This window comes from Bufo bufo, chromosome 4, assembly GCF_905171765.1.
Source record: "Bufo bufo chromosome 4, aBufBuf1.1, whole genome shotgun sequence".
In the NCBI taxonomy this organism is placed as follows: Eukaryota; Metazoa; Chordata; class Amphibia; order Anura; family Bufonidae; genus Bufo; species Bufo bufo.
Window position 1 is genome coordinate 298,504,425 of NC_053392.1, and position 17,165 is coordinate 298,521,589.

At 43.6% G+C, this 17,165-nt stretch overlaps 1 protein-coding gene across 2 annotated transcripts in view; it reads right to left on the bottom strand.

Annotated features, from left to right (window-relative positions):
- Positions 1–3,683: 3,683 nt before the first annotated feature.
- CEP162 (centrosomal protein 162) overlaps positions 3,684–17,165 on the bottom strand; it is a 126,323-nt gene continuing 112,841 nt past the window's right edge. For both annotated transcript variants that reach the window (XM_040428719.1, XM_040428721.1), the window contains 5 exons: positions 16,387–17,039; positions 14,348–14,489; positions 9,182–9,280; positions 7,198–7,332; positions 3,684–3,948 (listed from right to left, as the gene is read on the bottom strand). In XM_040428719.1, the coding sequence (XP_040284653.1) occupies positions 3,748–3,948; positions 7,198–7,332; positions 9,182–9,280; positions 14,348–14,489; positions 16,387–17,039 (1,230 nt within the window). In that variant the 3' untranslated portion in view covers positions 3,684–3,747. The remainder of the gene's footprint in view (positions 3,949–7,197; positions 7,333–9,181; positions 9,281–14,347; positions 14,490–16,386; positions 17,040–17,165) is intronic.

Below are 17,165 nucleotides of genomic sequence, written 5' to 3' on the forward strand. Positions count from 1 at the left end.
CATGCAGGCACCAGCGCTTTCATCCGGCACCTGCACATGGAGGGAGCTTTCTCCCTCAGTGCGCTCACAGGTCCTTCCTCCCCTGCAGCAGCGGCAGCACGTAAGGGAGCTTTAAGCTCCAAAGGACACTTACGTGCTGCTGGAGAGGGGAGGGACATCACCACTGCCACCAATGAAATAAATGTCACATTTGGGAAGGAAGGGGTGCGTGGAGAGGGCTACAGAGAGGCGGGAACACGTCACTGACTGCAGGAAAGGACTCCAGTCAGTGTCGTGTTCCCATCTCTCCTGGGTCATCTTCTGTAAAATTAAAGGTAACCTGGGGCATTGGATGCGGACCCCTTAGTTTCAATGGAGCGGAAAAAGATGCAGACAGCACACAGTGTGCTGTCTGCATCTCTTGTGGCCCCATTGTAATTAAGGGGTCCGCATCCAATCCCCCAATAATGGTAATTGGATGCGGAACAAAACTATCATATGTCTGTTCTGTGGCTTGGGTTGCCACCCGGCCAGTAGTTCACCAGCAAAGATGGTATTTTAGTTCCCCTGCCGGTGCCAGAATTTTCCTGTAAGGACTGTTAAGGTACTTTCACACTTGCAGTCCGGCGAAATAGCGGCAGGACGGATCTGACAGGGTGAACAGCCTGTCGGATCCGTCCTGCCGCAACTCCCCACTGACTATAGCGGATGTGGAGCTACAGCGCAGCATGGCAGTGCACGGCATGAGGCCGCCAGACGAAAAAGTCGGACATGTAGTACTTTTAGTCTGGCGGCCTCTCACCGTGCTGCGCCGTAGCTCTGCCCCCATCCCTATTATAGTGGATAGGCACAGAGCAGCGGCACGGCGAAGTAGTGGCAAGATGGATCTGACAGGGTGAGCAGCCTGTCGGATCCGTCCTGCTGCAAGTGTGAAAGTACCCTTACTAATGAACGCTTCCATCATGGAACGCCCATTAGTACAGCCTTTACCTCCACCGCTACTTGTGCTAGTAAAAAAATAAATAAAATTACAGTACCTCCACCTCCATTTGCTCACGCTGTGGAGAACACTCCCTGCTGACTAGAAGCTCAGGACAGGACCTACAAGACGTCATCACGTTGGAGCACCGGTCCTGAGCTTGCAGTCAGTAGCGAATGTTCACCGCAGCCAGGTGAATGCAAATTTTTTATTTTTTTTTTGCAAAAGCAGAGAAGGGGGGGCACTAATGGGGACATTATTCTTACTGGGGGCATTATTCTTACTGGCCACTAATGTGGCCATTACTAATTCTGGGACTTACCCGGGGCGCTCCACTATAACTTCAGAGCGCCCCACGCGCATGGATCACATGATGGCATGGCATCTTTACTGTTGGCATTCAGCTCGGACCTTCACCTGACTGCAGACCCAGGTATGTGGACCTTTAATAAAACTAGTTGAGTACCCCTGCCCTAAGGTATTCGCTGATGGGCATAGTGAGTTCATGGAAGTTTTTATTTTTTGTCACAAGTTAGCGGAAAATGATATTTTTTTTTTCTTACAAAGTCTCATATTCCACTAACTTGTGACAAAAAATAAAATTTTACATGAACTCACCATACCCCTTACGGAATACCTTGGGGTGTCTTCTTTCCAAAATGGGGTCACTTGTGGGGTATTTATACTGCCCTGGCATTTTAGGGGCCCTAAAGCGTGAGAAGAAGTCTGGAATATAAATGTCGCATTTGGATTCCGTGAGGGGTATGGTGAGTTCATGCCCCTCAAAAGTGATCTTTATAGCGCCGCAGCGATTTTACGGTGTTTTTGCAGTGATCAGAAAAAAAAAATTTCTGTCACTGCGGTGGGGCGGACTGAACGCAAGTGTGCGCACAAGATCAGGCCTGATCGGGCGAACACAACGTTTTTTGTAGAGCCTATAGAACATGTCCTATTCTTGTCCGCAATTGCGGACAAGAAAAGGAATTTTCTATATAGTTCTGGCAATGTGCGGATCCGCAAAATGCGGAAAGCACATTGCCGGTGTCCGTGTTTTGCGGATCCGCGGTGTCCGTATTTTGTGGATCCGCAAAACACATACGGATGTCTGAATGGAGCCTTACAGGGGGGTGATCAATGACAGGGGGGTGATCAGGGAGTCTAATATGGGGTGATCAGGGGTTAATAAGTGACTGGGGGGGGTGTAGTGTAGTGTAGTGGTGTTTGGTGCTACTTACAGAGCTGCCTGTGTCCTCTGGTGGTCAATCCAAGCAAAAGGGACCACCAGAGGACCAGGTATATTAGACGCTGTTAACAAAACAGCATCTAATATACCTTTTTGGGGTTAAAAAAAAAAATCGCATCTACAGCCTGCCAGCGAATGATCGCCGCTGGCAGGCTGTAGATCCACCCGTTTACCTTCCGATCCTGTGAACACGCGCGTTTACAGGAAATCTCGCGTCTAGCGAGATGACGCGCCGAAGCGTGAAGGAGGAACAAATCGACCGCCGCCGGAACGCAATCCTGCGTTAGGCGGTCCGGAGGCGGTTAAAGCCCACCCCCATTCAATAAAAAAATAAAATCTATATATTTTTTTTACATTACCTGGGGAACAAACAGACCACTTACCTGATGCCATTCTTTTCATCTGATGCCTGATGTATAATGTGCATTTGGTAGCCCAAGGCACTTCCTGTTCTTGGATTGGCCAGCACTGCTTAAAGGGGTTCTGCAGTTTGTTTAAACTGATGATCTATCCTCTGGATAGATCATCAGCATCTGGTCGGCGGGGGTCCGACACCTGGCGGGGGTCTGAACAGAGCTTAGCCCCGCCCAGGCCAGTTGATACTAGTCGTGACGTCACTGGGCCGGCGGTAAACAGTGAGAAGGCAGCGGCGCTCCTGGAATGCCGCTGCATTCTAAAACAGCTGATCGGCGGGCATCCCGGGTGTCGGACCCCATCGATCAGATGCTGATGATCTATCCAGAGGATAGATCATCAGTTTAAACAAACTGCAGAACCCCTTTAAGCAGTGCTGGCCAATCCAAGAGCATGACTGGACAAGTAGAAAGTGGTTTAGGCTAGCAATGTATAGCGTGCACCAGATAGTCTGGAAAGAAGTGTGGCCAATTAGGATGGCAGAAGAGGGTCTGAAAATTTCTGGAACTAAAAGGATGAAAAGGAGGTCACTATGTAAATGATGTGTCCGTTTCCCAGTTAAGGTCAATTATGTTTGTTGAACTGGAATTTTGTTTTAAGAGTAAAGAGAAATCTTCATTGCTATGGGCAAACCTTTCACAATAACTGCTCACAGGAGTCGACAAAATCTCAGACTCTCCTTACTGACTAGCCTGCCATAACCCTCTAAACTAGTTTCTTCATTAGATAAAACACTACCTCTATTTCATGCCTCTATAAAACAGCACTGGGTCAAATTACCACAAACTCCCAACAAATTGCAGAACTCTGCCAGGTGAGAATTAACATGTTGCTTTCTATGCTTCACTTTGTGTTGTACTTTTACTATAGTCATTTGATGTAATCAGATAATTGTGCTTGTTGTGATGTCAGGTTGCTACAGGAAAGCCTTATAAATAATGTCTGGGTGTCATTTCTGTTACACAATTTACATAAAAAGCATGAGTTGTACTATATTGAAATGTTAATATATAAAAACAGAAAACTTGTTTGTAATATTTTGTTTATTAAAAAATTTTTTTTTTTATAAATAAGCTATGTAATAAATTACAAGACACATTAAGAAATTCTCATTGTGCTGTTAAGTCACATTTTAGTAGATTTCAGATGCTTGTGATGCGGAAGTAGGTATAACAACTCCCTGCTTCTGTAACATTCGAAGGACATCTAATATTGCATCTAACTCTGTTCTAAACTTCTCCAGCTCCATGTTCTTTTGTTGCACAAGCCTCTTCCATTTCTCAACTTCTTTGACTTGTGCAGCTTCAGCCACGTGACGTGTTCGGTCAATTATCTGCAAACAGACAGCAGTAAATTTTTCCTACTGACAAATGGTGGCACCGTTTTATAATTTGATAAAGCTCACATACTAGTGAAAATGCTGTAGCTGAAAAGAAAGAGTGCAAGCCAGCCCACTAGATACTCAAGCGAATGGCGAGATGCTGTTGATTCCCAATATATAGTGGAACAGTGATGGACCTAATAACACACAAATAATTAAATGTTACCATGTTTTTATTGAACACACCATGTAAACATTCACAGTGCAGGTGGAAAAAGGTGAACCCTTGGATTTATAACTGGTTGAACCTCCTTTGGCAGCAATAACTTCAACCAAACGTTTCCTGTAGTTGCAGATCAGACGTGCACAACGGTCAGGAGTAATTCTGTTTCAGTTCAACTGTTTCAGTTCAGCAATATTCTTGGATAGTCTGGTGTGAATCACGTTCTTGAGGTCATGCCACAGCATCTCAATCGGGTTGAGGTCAGGACTCTGACGGCAACTCCAGAAGGCGTATTTTCTTCTGTTTAAGCCATTCTGTTGATTTACTTCTATGCTTTGGGTCGTTGTCCCGTTGCAAAACCCATCTTCTTTTGAGCTTCAGCTGGTGGACAGATGGCCTTAAGTTCTCCTGCAAAATGTCTTGATAAACTTGGGAATTCATTTTTCCTTCGATGATAGCAATCCGTTCAGGTCCTGACGTAGCAAAGCAGCCCCAAACCATGATGCCCCCTCCCCCCCCACCATACTTCACAGTTGGGATGAGGTTTTGATGTTGGTGTGCTGTGCCTCTTTTTCTCCACACATAGTATTGCGTGTTTCTTCCAAAAAACTCAACTTTGGTTTCATCTGTCCACAGAATATTTTGCCTGTACTGCTGTGGAACATCCAGGTGCTCTTGTGCAAACTGTAAACGTGCAGCAATGGTTTTTTTTGGAGAGCAGTGGCTTCCTCTGTGGTATCCTCCAATGAAATCCAATCTTGTTTAGTGTTTTACGTATCGTAGATTCGCTAACAGGGATGTTAGCATATGCCAGAGACATTTGTAAATCTTTAGCTGACACTCTAGGATTCTTCTTCACCTCATTGATCAGTCTGCACTGTGCTCTTGCAGTCATCTTTACAGGACAGCCACTCCTAGGGAGAGTAGCAGCAGTGCTGAACTTTCTCCATTTATAGACAATTTATCTTACCGTGGACTGATGAACAGCAAGGCTTTTGGAGATACTTTTATAACCCTTTCCAGCTTTATGCAAGTCAACAATTCTTAATCGTAGGTCTTCTGAGAGCTCTTTGTGCGAGGCATCATTCACATCAGGCAATGCTTCTTGTGAAAAGCAAACCCAGAACTGGTGTGTGTTTTTTATAGGGCAGGGCAGCTGTAACCAAGACCTCCAATATAATATCATTGATTGGACTCCAGTTGGCTGACACCTCACTCCAATTAGCTCTTGGAGATGTCATTAATCACATACTTTTTCCACCTGCACTGTGAATGTTTACATGGTGTGTTCAATAAAAACATGGTAACATTTAATTCTTTGTGTGTTATTAGTTTAAGCAGACTGCGATTGTCTATTGTTGTGACTTAGATGAAGATCAGATCACATTTTATGACCTTTTTTGTGCAGAAATCCATATGATTCCAAAGGGTTCACATACTTTCTTGCAACGGTAAGGTAAAAACCAAGAGAAAATATAATATAGCTCTCATTTTTCTTGCCTATGACTCCGGTCTCAGTAGCAAAAAATAAAAAATCTTCTGAGCTTGAAAATGGTGAACATATGCATATACATTTCTGAAGGTGTGTGAGAAATGTGACACATAAAACAAAGTTTTCAAGTATCTTCTGCATGCGTCATACAGTAACCAACAGATCTTATTTATGCATGTTAGAAAAAGATAGATGTCTCAAACCACTTGTATGCACACAGGGTACATACTGTATAGACGCCAGTTTTAGGTTACATTTACATCTGTGTCGGAGGCTCAGTTCGGGGCCTCAGTCACAGAGGTCGTTAAAAATAGTGGAGAGAAAAGTCCTGCATGCAGGACTTTTTTCTCTTCTAAAAAAAAACCTGTTTTCCCAAATGGAAACCTAACAGACCCCATTCCAGTCAGTGGGATCTGTTTGTGTTCAGGCACTTCCATTATGGTCATTCTTCTGCTCTTATAATAATGAAGGACAACAGTAATAAATAGCGCTGATGAAAACGGAGCCTTAAAAGACATTTCTCAACACAAACGTATGCATTTAAACTTGGCCTCCATGTCTTTCTGTGCTTTTTATGAATTAACTGTTAGGTCTCTTTCACGCGACCGTAGGCCGAATCCCGTATTATTGACTTGAATGGGTCCGCAATATACAGCACGGTGCAGAGCAGAGGCACAGATAGGAAGCACTACAAAGCGCTTCCGTGGGCTTTTGGGTCCGTGCCTCCACAAAACATAGGACATGTCCTATCTTTTTGCCAAATATTGCGGATTGCGGACACATTGAAATCAATGCAATATAGAATTCACACGGCCACTGCTTGTGCATTGCGGACCACAATTTGCAGTCCGCAGCACGGGCATGAATGGCCTACAGTTGTGTGAATGAGCCCTTAGTCTCATAATTGACATTGTGAGACTAGTGGAATCTACAACATTTAATGACTTAAATCATCCATACAATCCCCCACTTAGTCATCAGCTGAGACTTGTCAGCATCCTTCATGTCTTGCTAAAATTTACCTATTCATTAAATATTGTACGAGTGCTTCTAGAGAATGATTTGGTAAAAGTTAGATAATGAAAGCGTGAGTTGCTGTAAGAGAAGCTGCAAACATTCATGATGCTTCCAGTGTTAGACATGCATTAAAGGGAACCTGTCACCGGGATTTTGTGTATAGAGCTGAGGACATGGGTTGCTAGATGGCCGCTAGCACATCCGCAATACCCAAAGCTCTGTGTGCTTTTATTGTGTAAAATAAAACTATTTGATACATATGGAAATTAACCTGAGAGGAGTCCTGTACGTGAGATGAGTCAGGGACAGGACTCATCTCAGGTTAATTTGCATATGTATCAAATCAGTTTTTTTTACACAATAAAAGCACACAGAGCTATGGGGACTGGATATTGCGGATGTGCTAGCGGTCATCTAGCAACCCATGTCCTCAGCTCTATACACAAAATCCCGGTGACAGGTTCCCTTTAACACAAATCACTAGTATTAGCAAGTTAATATCGTTTCAGTTAGAAGTCTGCCAGTCTACCTGTTGGAGTTCTTGCTCCCTTTGCGAATGCCTGATTTCCATGTGTTTGATTTTACTTTCAAGTGTTAAAAAGTGCCTCATTTCTGGACTGTGACATTCCTTGGCCATCTTTAATTCCTCCAACAGGTTTGCCATCTTTTGGACAGAAAGTGGAAGTTATTTTGAGAGATTTTTAATAATATACCTAAGCCAAAAGTAACTGCTTTTAGAACTTTCGGAGGAGCGTAAGCTCTCTGCATAATATGCATACATTATTCTTCGTTAATCAAATATTACTACTTTTGGATAAAACAATGATTATACCAATGATTTACATTAAACCAGACATCCAGCTATCTTAGCTGCGACCAGTGACTCGAGAGAAGCTACAGCGACTATGAAGAAGTCTAAAATGCAACTCTTGTCTCATCAGAGCAGGGAGCGGCAACCTGCGGCAAGCATGCTAGGGTTGTGAGCTTAGGGAGATGGGGGAATGAGCACTGTGACCAGATTGAGGGGGGCGGGAGGTTGGTCAGCCCAAACAAGATTGCTGGGGGATAGGGGAGGCTGGTTATGAAGGGACTCATTTTGGGAATTTCGGGAGGGAGTGATGAGCCTGAAAATGATTTCTGGGGGGATGGGGAACAAGCTAACTGACTACTTTGGGTTGTACAGTGGGGATGGTCAGAATGTGATTAGTCTGTTTGGGGGGGGGGGGGATCTAAGTGTGATTGGTGCATCTCTGTGGGGGTCACAAGCATATGGGGTACTAATGTATGTAGGACAGTGGTGGGGGGAGGCCCTCAGTCACTTAATATGCGTGAGGGCTGCTCTTCCCCACTGTCAGTGTACGGTAGGTGAGGGGGGGGGGGAGTCCCCCATATATTGGTCCCTTAGGAGGATTCCGAGGAGCAGTGACAATCTTTACTATTTTTCTGAAAAGTTGCAAACCTCTTTAAGCCGTGCAGGTCAGGCAGTGTTGTTGAGAATTTTGGGACATAGCTAGTAAATACCTGGTTTATGTCACATATTTGTGTTATATTACATGGCTCGGCACACCGAGAGCTTCAGCGTGGATTTTTTATCGTACAGAAAACGTTGCTGACCCCTGCATCAGAGGCTTAAGTTGCTGTTCTGTTTCTCGCCCATGCTTTGCACTGCAGCTACTTCAGACTGGTTTGTATGTGTTGTGTAAGCACAAGAATTACAACAAGGAAAGAATGATTGGAATCTACAAACAACTATATACTGCTAGTCAAAAAACAGGTAATGGCCACATACATTTGGAGAAAAAGCTCTGTATTATTTGCCATCTTTGTAAAAGATCAGATCTAAACATTAGTAAACACAAAAAAAAAAATATTCTATCATCCTATGGATTTTTGTTAAAGGGGTTGTCTAGGTTCAGAGCTGAACCCGGACATACCCATAAATTTCACTAAGGCAGTCTCCCTGACTTGAGCATCGGAGAAATTCATGCTCCAATGCTCTCCCTTGCCCTGCGCAGGATCGCGCAGGGCAAGGGCTCTTTTATTTACAATAACACACTGCCGGGCAGAAGCTTCCGCCCAGCAGTGTGTTCAGTGACGTCATCGGCTCTGATGGGCGGGCTTTAGCGCTGCCCTAGCCGTTTTACAAAACTCCACAAAATGCCTTTCAGTGCAGGGCAAAGGAGAGCATCGGAGCATGAACTGCTCCGATGCTCAAGTCAGGGGGGCTGGAAATGGGTGAAAATGGGGGTATGTCCGGATTCAGCTCTGAACCCAGACAACCCCTTTAACTTTCGTCTGGTTGGTCTTTACATGCTTCTTGCTGAGCTATTAATTTCCTTTTAGCCCAAAGTAAACTACAACCAAAATTTTATTTATTTGATTAATACAAATTTGTAATGAACTAAGATTGTGTACAATGTGGTTCTTGATAAACGTCTTCCATAATTTCTACAAATTGATGCAAAAGGATGCACATGGCTAATTCTGGGTCAGGTCAAGCACGCGTCACATACCTCTTTTTGTAGAGTTTCCTCCCTGATTCGTGAAACAGCCAGAGTCTCTCTGTCCTTCTGTAGATCAACAACTTGCTTTTGAAGGTGCTTTATAATGATCTGCAGGAATACAGGGAAGTATTTTTTTTTACATTAGGGAAATAACTGGATTATACTTACCGGTAATTTCCTTTTCATGAGTCCTCCACAATGGCACTACACTGCCAGGTAGGGAAGAATACATTTGACCCTTTTCCTCAGTGTCTCGCTAGATGTGGACAGCCTACAAATTCAACAGCACTAGACGGCAAGCAGTGTAACTTATATGTCTTAGATTTTTTTATCCATGGGATCCTGAAATGAACCAATGTCCACAAAGGGCAGCCTGTTAGAATTCTTAACTAGCTTTGCCAGGGAAATGTCCCCCATAGGGCAAGCTGAAAGCACAGACTCATCATCATCATCACTGGAGACCAAAACGGTTCCTATTTGTGACCTTCCATTCCATTTTAATTAAGGCATGAAGGTTTTTATGTACAGGAAAACATGTCTGTTTTTCTGCTCTAGACCACTGAACATCTCATCTTAAACTTTTTTAGCAAGTAAATTTAGAGTTGCCCGTATAGCTTCAAAACCTGCTATGGCTGAACGCATCTCCAGCCTAATAATATCCACCGACTTCGTCTCTCAAAGATAGAACCAAATCTTTAGCTATATGAGGAGATTTCTAAAATATGAGAATATGAACTACTTTTCAATGTAATCCCCTTTGACTTCAACACACTTATTCTGCTTCGCCTCCAGTGATCAGATGCCCTCAGAAAAGAAGAAGACTTCTTGCTGCTGCAGGAATCCTATTACCACCTCTTTTATTTCATTATCATCAGGAAACTGTTGCTCGCGCAGAAATTTCTTCAGGTTCCAAGAGAGAAAGTAATCACTGGGAACCAGGTCTGGACTGTAGGGTGGATGGTTAAGCTCCCTGATAGCAGCTTGTGATTTGTGAGACTTGTAAGCTTGCTTGTTGAAGCACAGGTGTCTCCAGTAATTGTGTGGCATTAATTCTAGTAATAAAATGTCTCCTGTATCCCAAAAACCTGTTCCCATGATCTTTCCAGCTGACTGCTACACACACAGTTTCTTTGGAGTTGGTGACCCCTTGTGCTTCCATTGCATGTACTCTTGTTTCGTCTCAAGATCATGGTGGTGGACCCATGTTTCATCACCTGTAAAAATTTGGGAATAGAAGTCTCCTGGATTTCCTCTAAGCATGTGTAAATTCTTTTGGCTAAATAGATGGCGACAAGTTTTTTGCTCAGGCGTCAACGTTTGTGGTACCCACCAGAAACTGACCTTTGACATAATTAAAACTGAATGATACTGGAAACTGTGCCAACTGAAATGCCTAATTCATGAGCTATAACACCGACTTTGACCCGACGATCTTCCGAAATCATGGCCTTCACTTTATGGCACATTTCCTCTGCAGATGCTTTGACAGGTCGCCCTTTCAATTGATTCCCTACCCCATTTAAACTGCTTGACTCAAAACTTTACTTGGTAGTAAGAAGGTGCATCATCACCATATACAGCAATCATCCTTTCATGGATTTGTTTAGGCTTATTTTCTTCCTTTGCAAGGAATGTATTAACAGAACAAATCTCCAAATCCTTCACTTTCTTGTAGACCTGCACTGTGCTGCACTGGCCACCCTGTCATTACCAGTGCCTTCATCAGACTGAACTGTTACTGTGTGTTTTGCATGTCCAGACATGTCTCAGCCTGCACAGACAAGCTCAGCTCACTGACAGACCATGCATGGGTAGATAACTTATTGAACACCCCTCGTAATTTGTGTATAAAAGTCTCAGATACTTTAGCTAGACAGGCCACATGTTTTTAAAGGGGTTGTCTGGGTTCAGAGCACCCATAAGCAGAGTAGGCCACCGAGTAGAGCGCACTCTGCCTGGGGGCGCCGGCGCTCTGGAGTCCGAATCCCGATTCCCGACTAGCTGCCGCCCGCGCCACGCCCCCTACTTGTGATCCATCCATCTAAGTTCTAACATCTTCTCCTGATTCCTAGCCGCCGCCCCCGTGCCACGCCCCCTACCTGGCTGTCATCCATCTGACTCCTCCTGTTCGGCTGTTCCTGTACTTGCCGGCCGGCCGGTTCATGGTGGATTGTGCTGCCCCTACGAGCCTGCGCGGGCATGCGTTTGTTCAAATGACATAATGGAGCCTGCCTGGCTGGAGTGTGACTGTGCACAGTGTCAGTCTGTGGGGGCAGTTCAGTATTACTTAGTGGGGGCACTGGGGGGCAAATTACGTAATGGGCAGTGTGCAGTTGTGCACTGTCTGTGGGGGCAGTTAGTATTACTTTGTTGGTGCACTGGGGGGGCAAATTACGTAATGGGCAGTGCCCATTACGTAATTTGCCCCCCAGTGCCCCCACTAAGTAATACTGCCCCCACAGACAGTGCACAATGTTGCATGGAATAGGTGTCCGAAAAAGGGGGCGGGTAAAGGGGCGGCAAAATTTGCTTTCGCCTAGGGTGGCAAAAATCCTTGCACCAGCCCTGTGTCCAGACACCACGTACGCGATCACTGTCTGGTGTTACAGCAAATCAGAGGAAGGAGGAGTTATATACCATATCTAAGTAACTACACTGCCTGCATGTGGCAGTTTTCTATGTACACTGACAAACAAAAAGGTAACAATGTTTTGAACTTTTGGCTCTCAGGCTCTATATCTCACCATCCATTGCAGCTTCGAACGTGAGACTATCATCATTTTATAGACAATCATCTTGGCTATCTCATAATTAATTAGGACTTGCAACTATTTAGCATATGATTAGAGTCTTGTCATGTAACCGTATTGTTATTGTTTTGCTCCTAAAATTCAAAATAAAATTAAAATGTTTATTATTTTGTAAATCCATTTTTGGCTTTCAACACTGCCTGAATCCTTCTGGGCAGGCTCTTGATCAGATTCAAGCATGTCTCGACCGAAATCTGTTCCCAGGTCTCTTCTACAAGTTCCCAATGTTGGTGCATACTGGTTGATTCACTTGAGTACAAATAAAGCTTTTTCTTCAACGCTACCTACAAGTGTTCGATTGGGTTGAGGTCTGGGGACTGTGGGGGCTAATACAGCACCTCTACTTCATTGTCACTGAACCATTTCTTTGCCAATCTCGTTGTATGCTTTGGGTCTTTGTCCTGCTGGAACACTACAGGCGAAACTCGAAAAATTTGAATATCGAGCAAAAGTCCATTTATTTCAGTAATGCAAATTAAAAGGAATTGCATTAATGCAGCTTAAAATTAGAATTTTATGAAAAGGTTCAATATTCTAGGATCAAAGTGTCACACTCTAGTCAGCTAATTAATCCATACCCCCTGAGCAAAGGGTACCTCAAAATTGAGACTTTGGGGATTCATAAACTGTAAGCCATAATCATCCAAATTATAACGAATAAAGGCTTGAAATATCTCGCTTTGCATGTAATGAGTCTATCTGGGAGGGAAGAAATGCAAATGAGCTCTTAACAAGCTTTGCGATGCAGATTCCGCACCACAAATCCACTGCAATGGAAGAATACAATATGTGTGGATGGGGTATCCAAAATGCCATCCTTATGGATCAGAAAAATTCTCCATGGAAATATGAGCATATTGTTAATTTTCACTGTCCATTTCAATGTATAGGATCAAATCATCAGCACAACATGGACAATTTCACAATGTAAGTTCCGAAAAGTTCCACACATATGCTGAGGAATATTTTGCCCAACCAGTCATCTACTCTGCAGATACTACAGGAAGGGGAGCGGCATGCTGTAAGGTGCAGCATCCCCTGCCTGTTCCTGCTCCTAGGCAGCAGAGTTAAATGAGAATGCTGTCCGCCAGCAGTCACCACTAGGGGAAGCTTCTAGTATACAGAGTCATACAGCTATCACCGAGTTCAACTGGAGCTGTATAAATACACAGGTAGTGAGCTCCCCATGGTTGCAATATAGTAAAGAAAAAAAAAGAAAAATGTATATGAAATACAAAATTAAGAGGTTACTATGCACTTAGAGGACTGAAATTCTGTGCCTGCTATATCAAGGGGGTTGCCCAGGCTACAATGATTGACTACCTATCCTTAGGATAGATCATCAATATCAGATTGGTGAAGGTCTGAGAACAAGCACCCCTGGTGACCTTCAAGACATCCGCCATACATGTACGGTGGATTTTAAGTCTTTAAAGATGGCACCCGTTCCGAATCAATGCGCGCTCCTAGCTAGCGGGTGCCTGCTGTTTCATACAGCAGACACCCATGGCTAATGTTCGCGAGCGACAGTAATGCCTATTGCAGATATTTAACCTCTCAGATGCCGTGGTCACATTTGAGAACATGGAAACCTGGAAGCGCGTGCTTTACGGGCTTGAACACCTCCCTCCGGCGGAGATAGAGAGCGTTCATTCATAGTAATGAGCCTGTATTAGGCTTTCAGGCTCATTACTTGTATATTACAGTTCATGCCAGTAGGTGTCAGCACTGAACTATAATATACCAATTTCTGTATAGGATAATGGAGAAAATTCCATTACCCTATACAAATTGCATCTAATGATTGCATGTTGTGGTACACTTGGGGATCTAATAAAAAGTACTTTGTGACCCTGCGTCAGAGTCTTCTGCGCTCGTGCAAGCACTACACCTTCTTCATTGTTTACCTGCACGCTGTCTCCTTTGTAGCGGTGGTGAAGGGTAATTACAGCTGCTTATCCCATTGAACTGGATAGGAGAGGAAGCAGTAATTACACTGCACCACTGTAACAAAGGAGATGGTGTGCTGTTAAACACTTAAGAGAATGCAGCGTTTGCATGAGCGCCGTGACCTCTTCAAACATCTAATCAGTGGGGATGTCAGGCACTGGACGCCCATCTATCAGATATTGATGATCTATCTTGAGGATGGGTAATCAATATCTGTAGTCTGTGACAGCCCCTTTAACAAGAGATAAATATCTACAATGAAAATATGATATTTTTGTGACTGCTTTCTAATGTTAACTTGAGTGTTGTAAGCTATAGTCCTAAATGGAAACAAAACCCAACACTCAAATATATGTCATTATGTCAGTAAACTTGGTTTGCATGAATACATGTAAACGCTGCATTGAGCACTTACCTCTTGAGTTGAAATTTTACTGCTTAGCTCAGCCACCCTAGATGAAGAATGCTCTAATGCCTGCTGACAAATAAGTCTTTCCATCTCTCTCTGGTGCGACTGTTTAAGAGCTGCCACCTGTTCAGCCGCCTCTTCTTTTATCCTGCAAATCAACATGAAAATGTACTGGATGTTTTTAATGTCCAAACAGGAAGGTTGAAGGGTATCTTTCGGCAGATTTGTGCCTATGAAACAGGCTGATCTGTTACATGTGCGCTTGGCAGCTGAAGGCATATGTTTTGGCCCCATGTTCATGTGTGCCCCCATGGCTAAGAAAACTACTGGCTTTTCCAGTCTCCTTACTGGCAGAAGAAGGTTCCAGGCCTGAGCTGGTTTGCGGCTCAGTCATCTGCAGGACAACGGTGTCTCTTCTACTAAACACTGGTCACTATCTGCAGACACCTGTGGGCTCTGACTGCTCTACTTTTATACAGTTTGTAAATCATCCAGAACCTTCTAATGGGAGGGGTGGAGTGGAGCATCACAGCCTAACGGTCCATTCACACGTTCCTAAGTGTTACGCGGTCATCAAATTGCAGATCCGCAAAACACGGATACCGGCCATGTGCGTTCTGCATTTTGCGGACTGCAAATGGCCGGCGGTATGATAGAAATGCCTATTCTTCTCCATGATTGCGGTCGAGAATAGGACATGCTCTATCTTTTTTGCGGGGCCGCAGAATGGAACAACGTATGCGGACAGCACACGGTGTGTTGTCCACATCTTTTGAGGCCCCATTAAAATGAATGGGTAAGCAAAATTGCAGAACGGATGCGGACCCAGAAAAACGGACGTGTGAATGGACCCTAAAGGGCTCATGCACACAAAACTTATTTTTTATGAGTTTCTGTGCCATATTTTTTACTGCTCGTATGCAAATCTGTTCACTTCAATGGGTACACATAAAAAAAATGAATTTACTCCGTGGACATTCCGTTTATGTCCGCATGCCCATTCCGCGAAAATATTGAACATGTCCCATTATTGTCCGTATTATAGACATGGATAGGACAGTTCTATTATGGGCCGGACATTCCATTCCGCAAAATGTGGAACGCACACGGCCGGTATTCGTGTTTTACAGATCCATAATTTGCGAACCGCAAAACAGGCAACTGTGCATGAGCCCTAACACAAACAAAGTTGCAGTTCACAGCTGTCATAGACTTGTAGTGTGCCTCAATACAAATCAATGGGAATGAGCAAGCAGTTTCCAGGCGTAAACTAGAAGTTTTAATATGTGCAACTTAGCCTCTAGGAGAAATGGGGGCATTGTCATTACACCTAGAGGCTCCGCTTTCTCTGCAGCTGCCGTGCCCTCTCCACTTTGATTGACAGGGCCAGGCAGTGTAAATGTGATCACAACTGGTCCTAACTACTCAAGAAGTCAAAGTGCAGAGGGGGCAGCAGTTGCAGAGAGCTGAGCCTCTAGGTGCAATGGCAACACCCCCATTGCAACTAGAGGCTCATTTGCATATTTTAAAACTTTTTTTCAGCAATGCAGGCATATATGGGACCAACGCATGCCTTCAGCTGTTATGCACACATGCAACAGGTCAGCTAGTTTTATAGGTATAGATCTGCTGACAGATGCCCTTTGACAGTTTACTAAAACTAGTGTGCCTATTTGTTGTTCTTGAGGGTATCCATAGCTGAGATATCACATTGACGGCTGGGAACAAGTTCACGTGGACTAGGTGCCAGTTCATTTTAGAAAGTGACAAGTAATCCTGTACATGGTACTACTGCTGCCCTGTTTTTACTCCTAGTGTCATCTTTAATAGAATTGCCTTTTTTATCTATGAAAATACAGTAGTCCCACTTTATAAAATTATAGCTTACTAAAATTATAGCTTAAATCTATGAAAAGGTGTTCATTTGTTCAGAAGCATAAAAAAAAAAAAGCACAATTAGAGCTTCCCCACTTGTTTTCTTGGGTGGGTGGGGGTGTTTTTGTGCCAGGAGTAAATCATGAAAATATCAGACCTGGATTAATTACCTTTTTGAATTATATTCTGCATTAACCAGAGACGTTTTGTAATGTGTAATTTGTTGGGTCAGGTCTTGAGATAATTTGAGTACTTCAGCTTCAAGTCTCTTATTTTGCTGTTGCAGATCAGAAATATGAACGTCTGTAAATGTATATGGCTGATATAATTTATCTTCCAATATTGCTGGAAAATTTTCCTTCTCTGTTGTGCTGGGAGGGGGTAAAACACCAGCAGTCCTGCCATTCTCGTTTCGGTTACGAACTGTGCTTGAATGGGTTTTCAAAGAAAGCATCATCATCCTTTCCTTTTGAAGCCGCTCCACTGTTTTTGAAAGCTCCTGAATCTCCTTACTTTTAGAGACAAGTTCCTGGTTAAGTCTTGTCAACCTTGCTTGATCAGGAGTCTCCTCCACGTTACTATTTGACTCAATAGATCCTTCTTTGAGCATCAGTTTATGTTCCAAGACCAAGTTCTTCGCTTTGAGGACTTCAATTTCTTTTTGCAAATTTATTACTGTGGTGTGATGAGCATCCTTAAATATAGAAAGTTCTTGCTCAAGGGCTTTAACTTTTACGGTGTAGTCTCTACTCTTCTGGGGTTTATTTAGTGGTCCCTGAGCCAGTAATTCCTCAAGCTCATTTATTCTACTCTCATATTGTATCTAAATAGAAATGAAAACGGTTAGTCATCCTAAAATCCTGAAATGGTCACACTGGCCACTAAGCCTAATATATGGGACGACACTTTCTGATCTGTGAAGATTACTTTTTAGCAGTCAACTCATTAT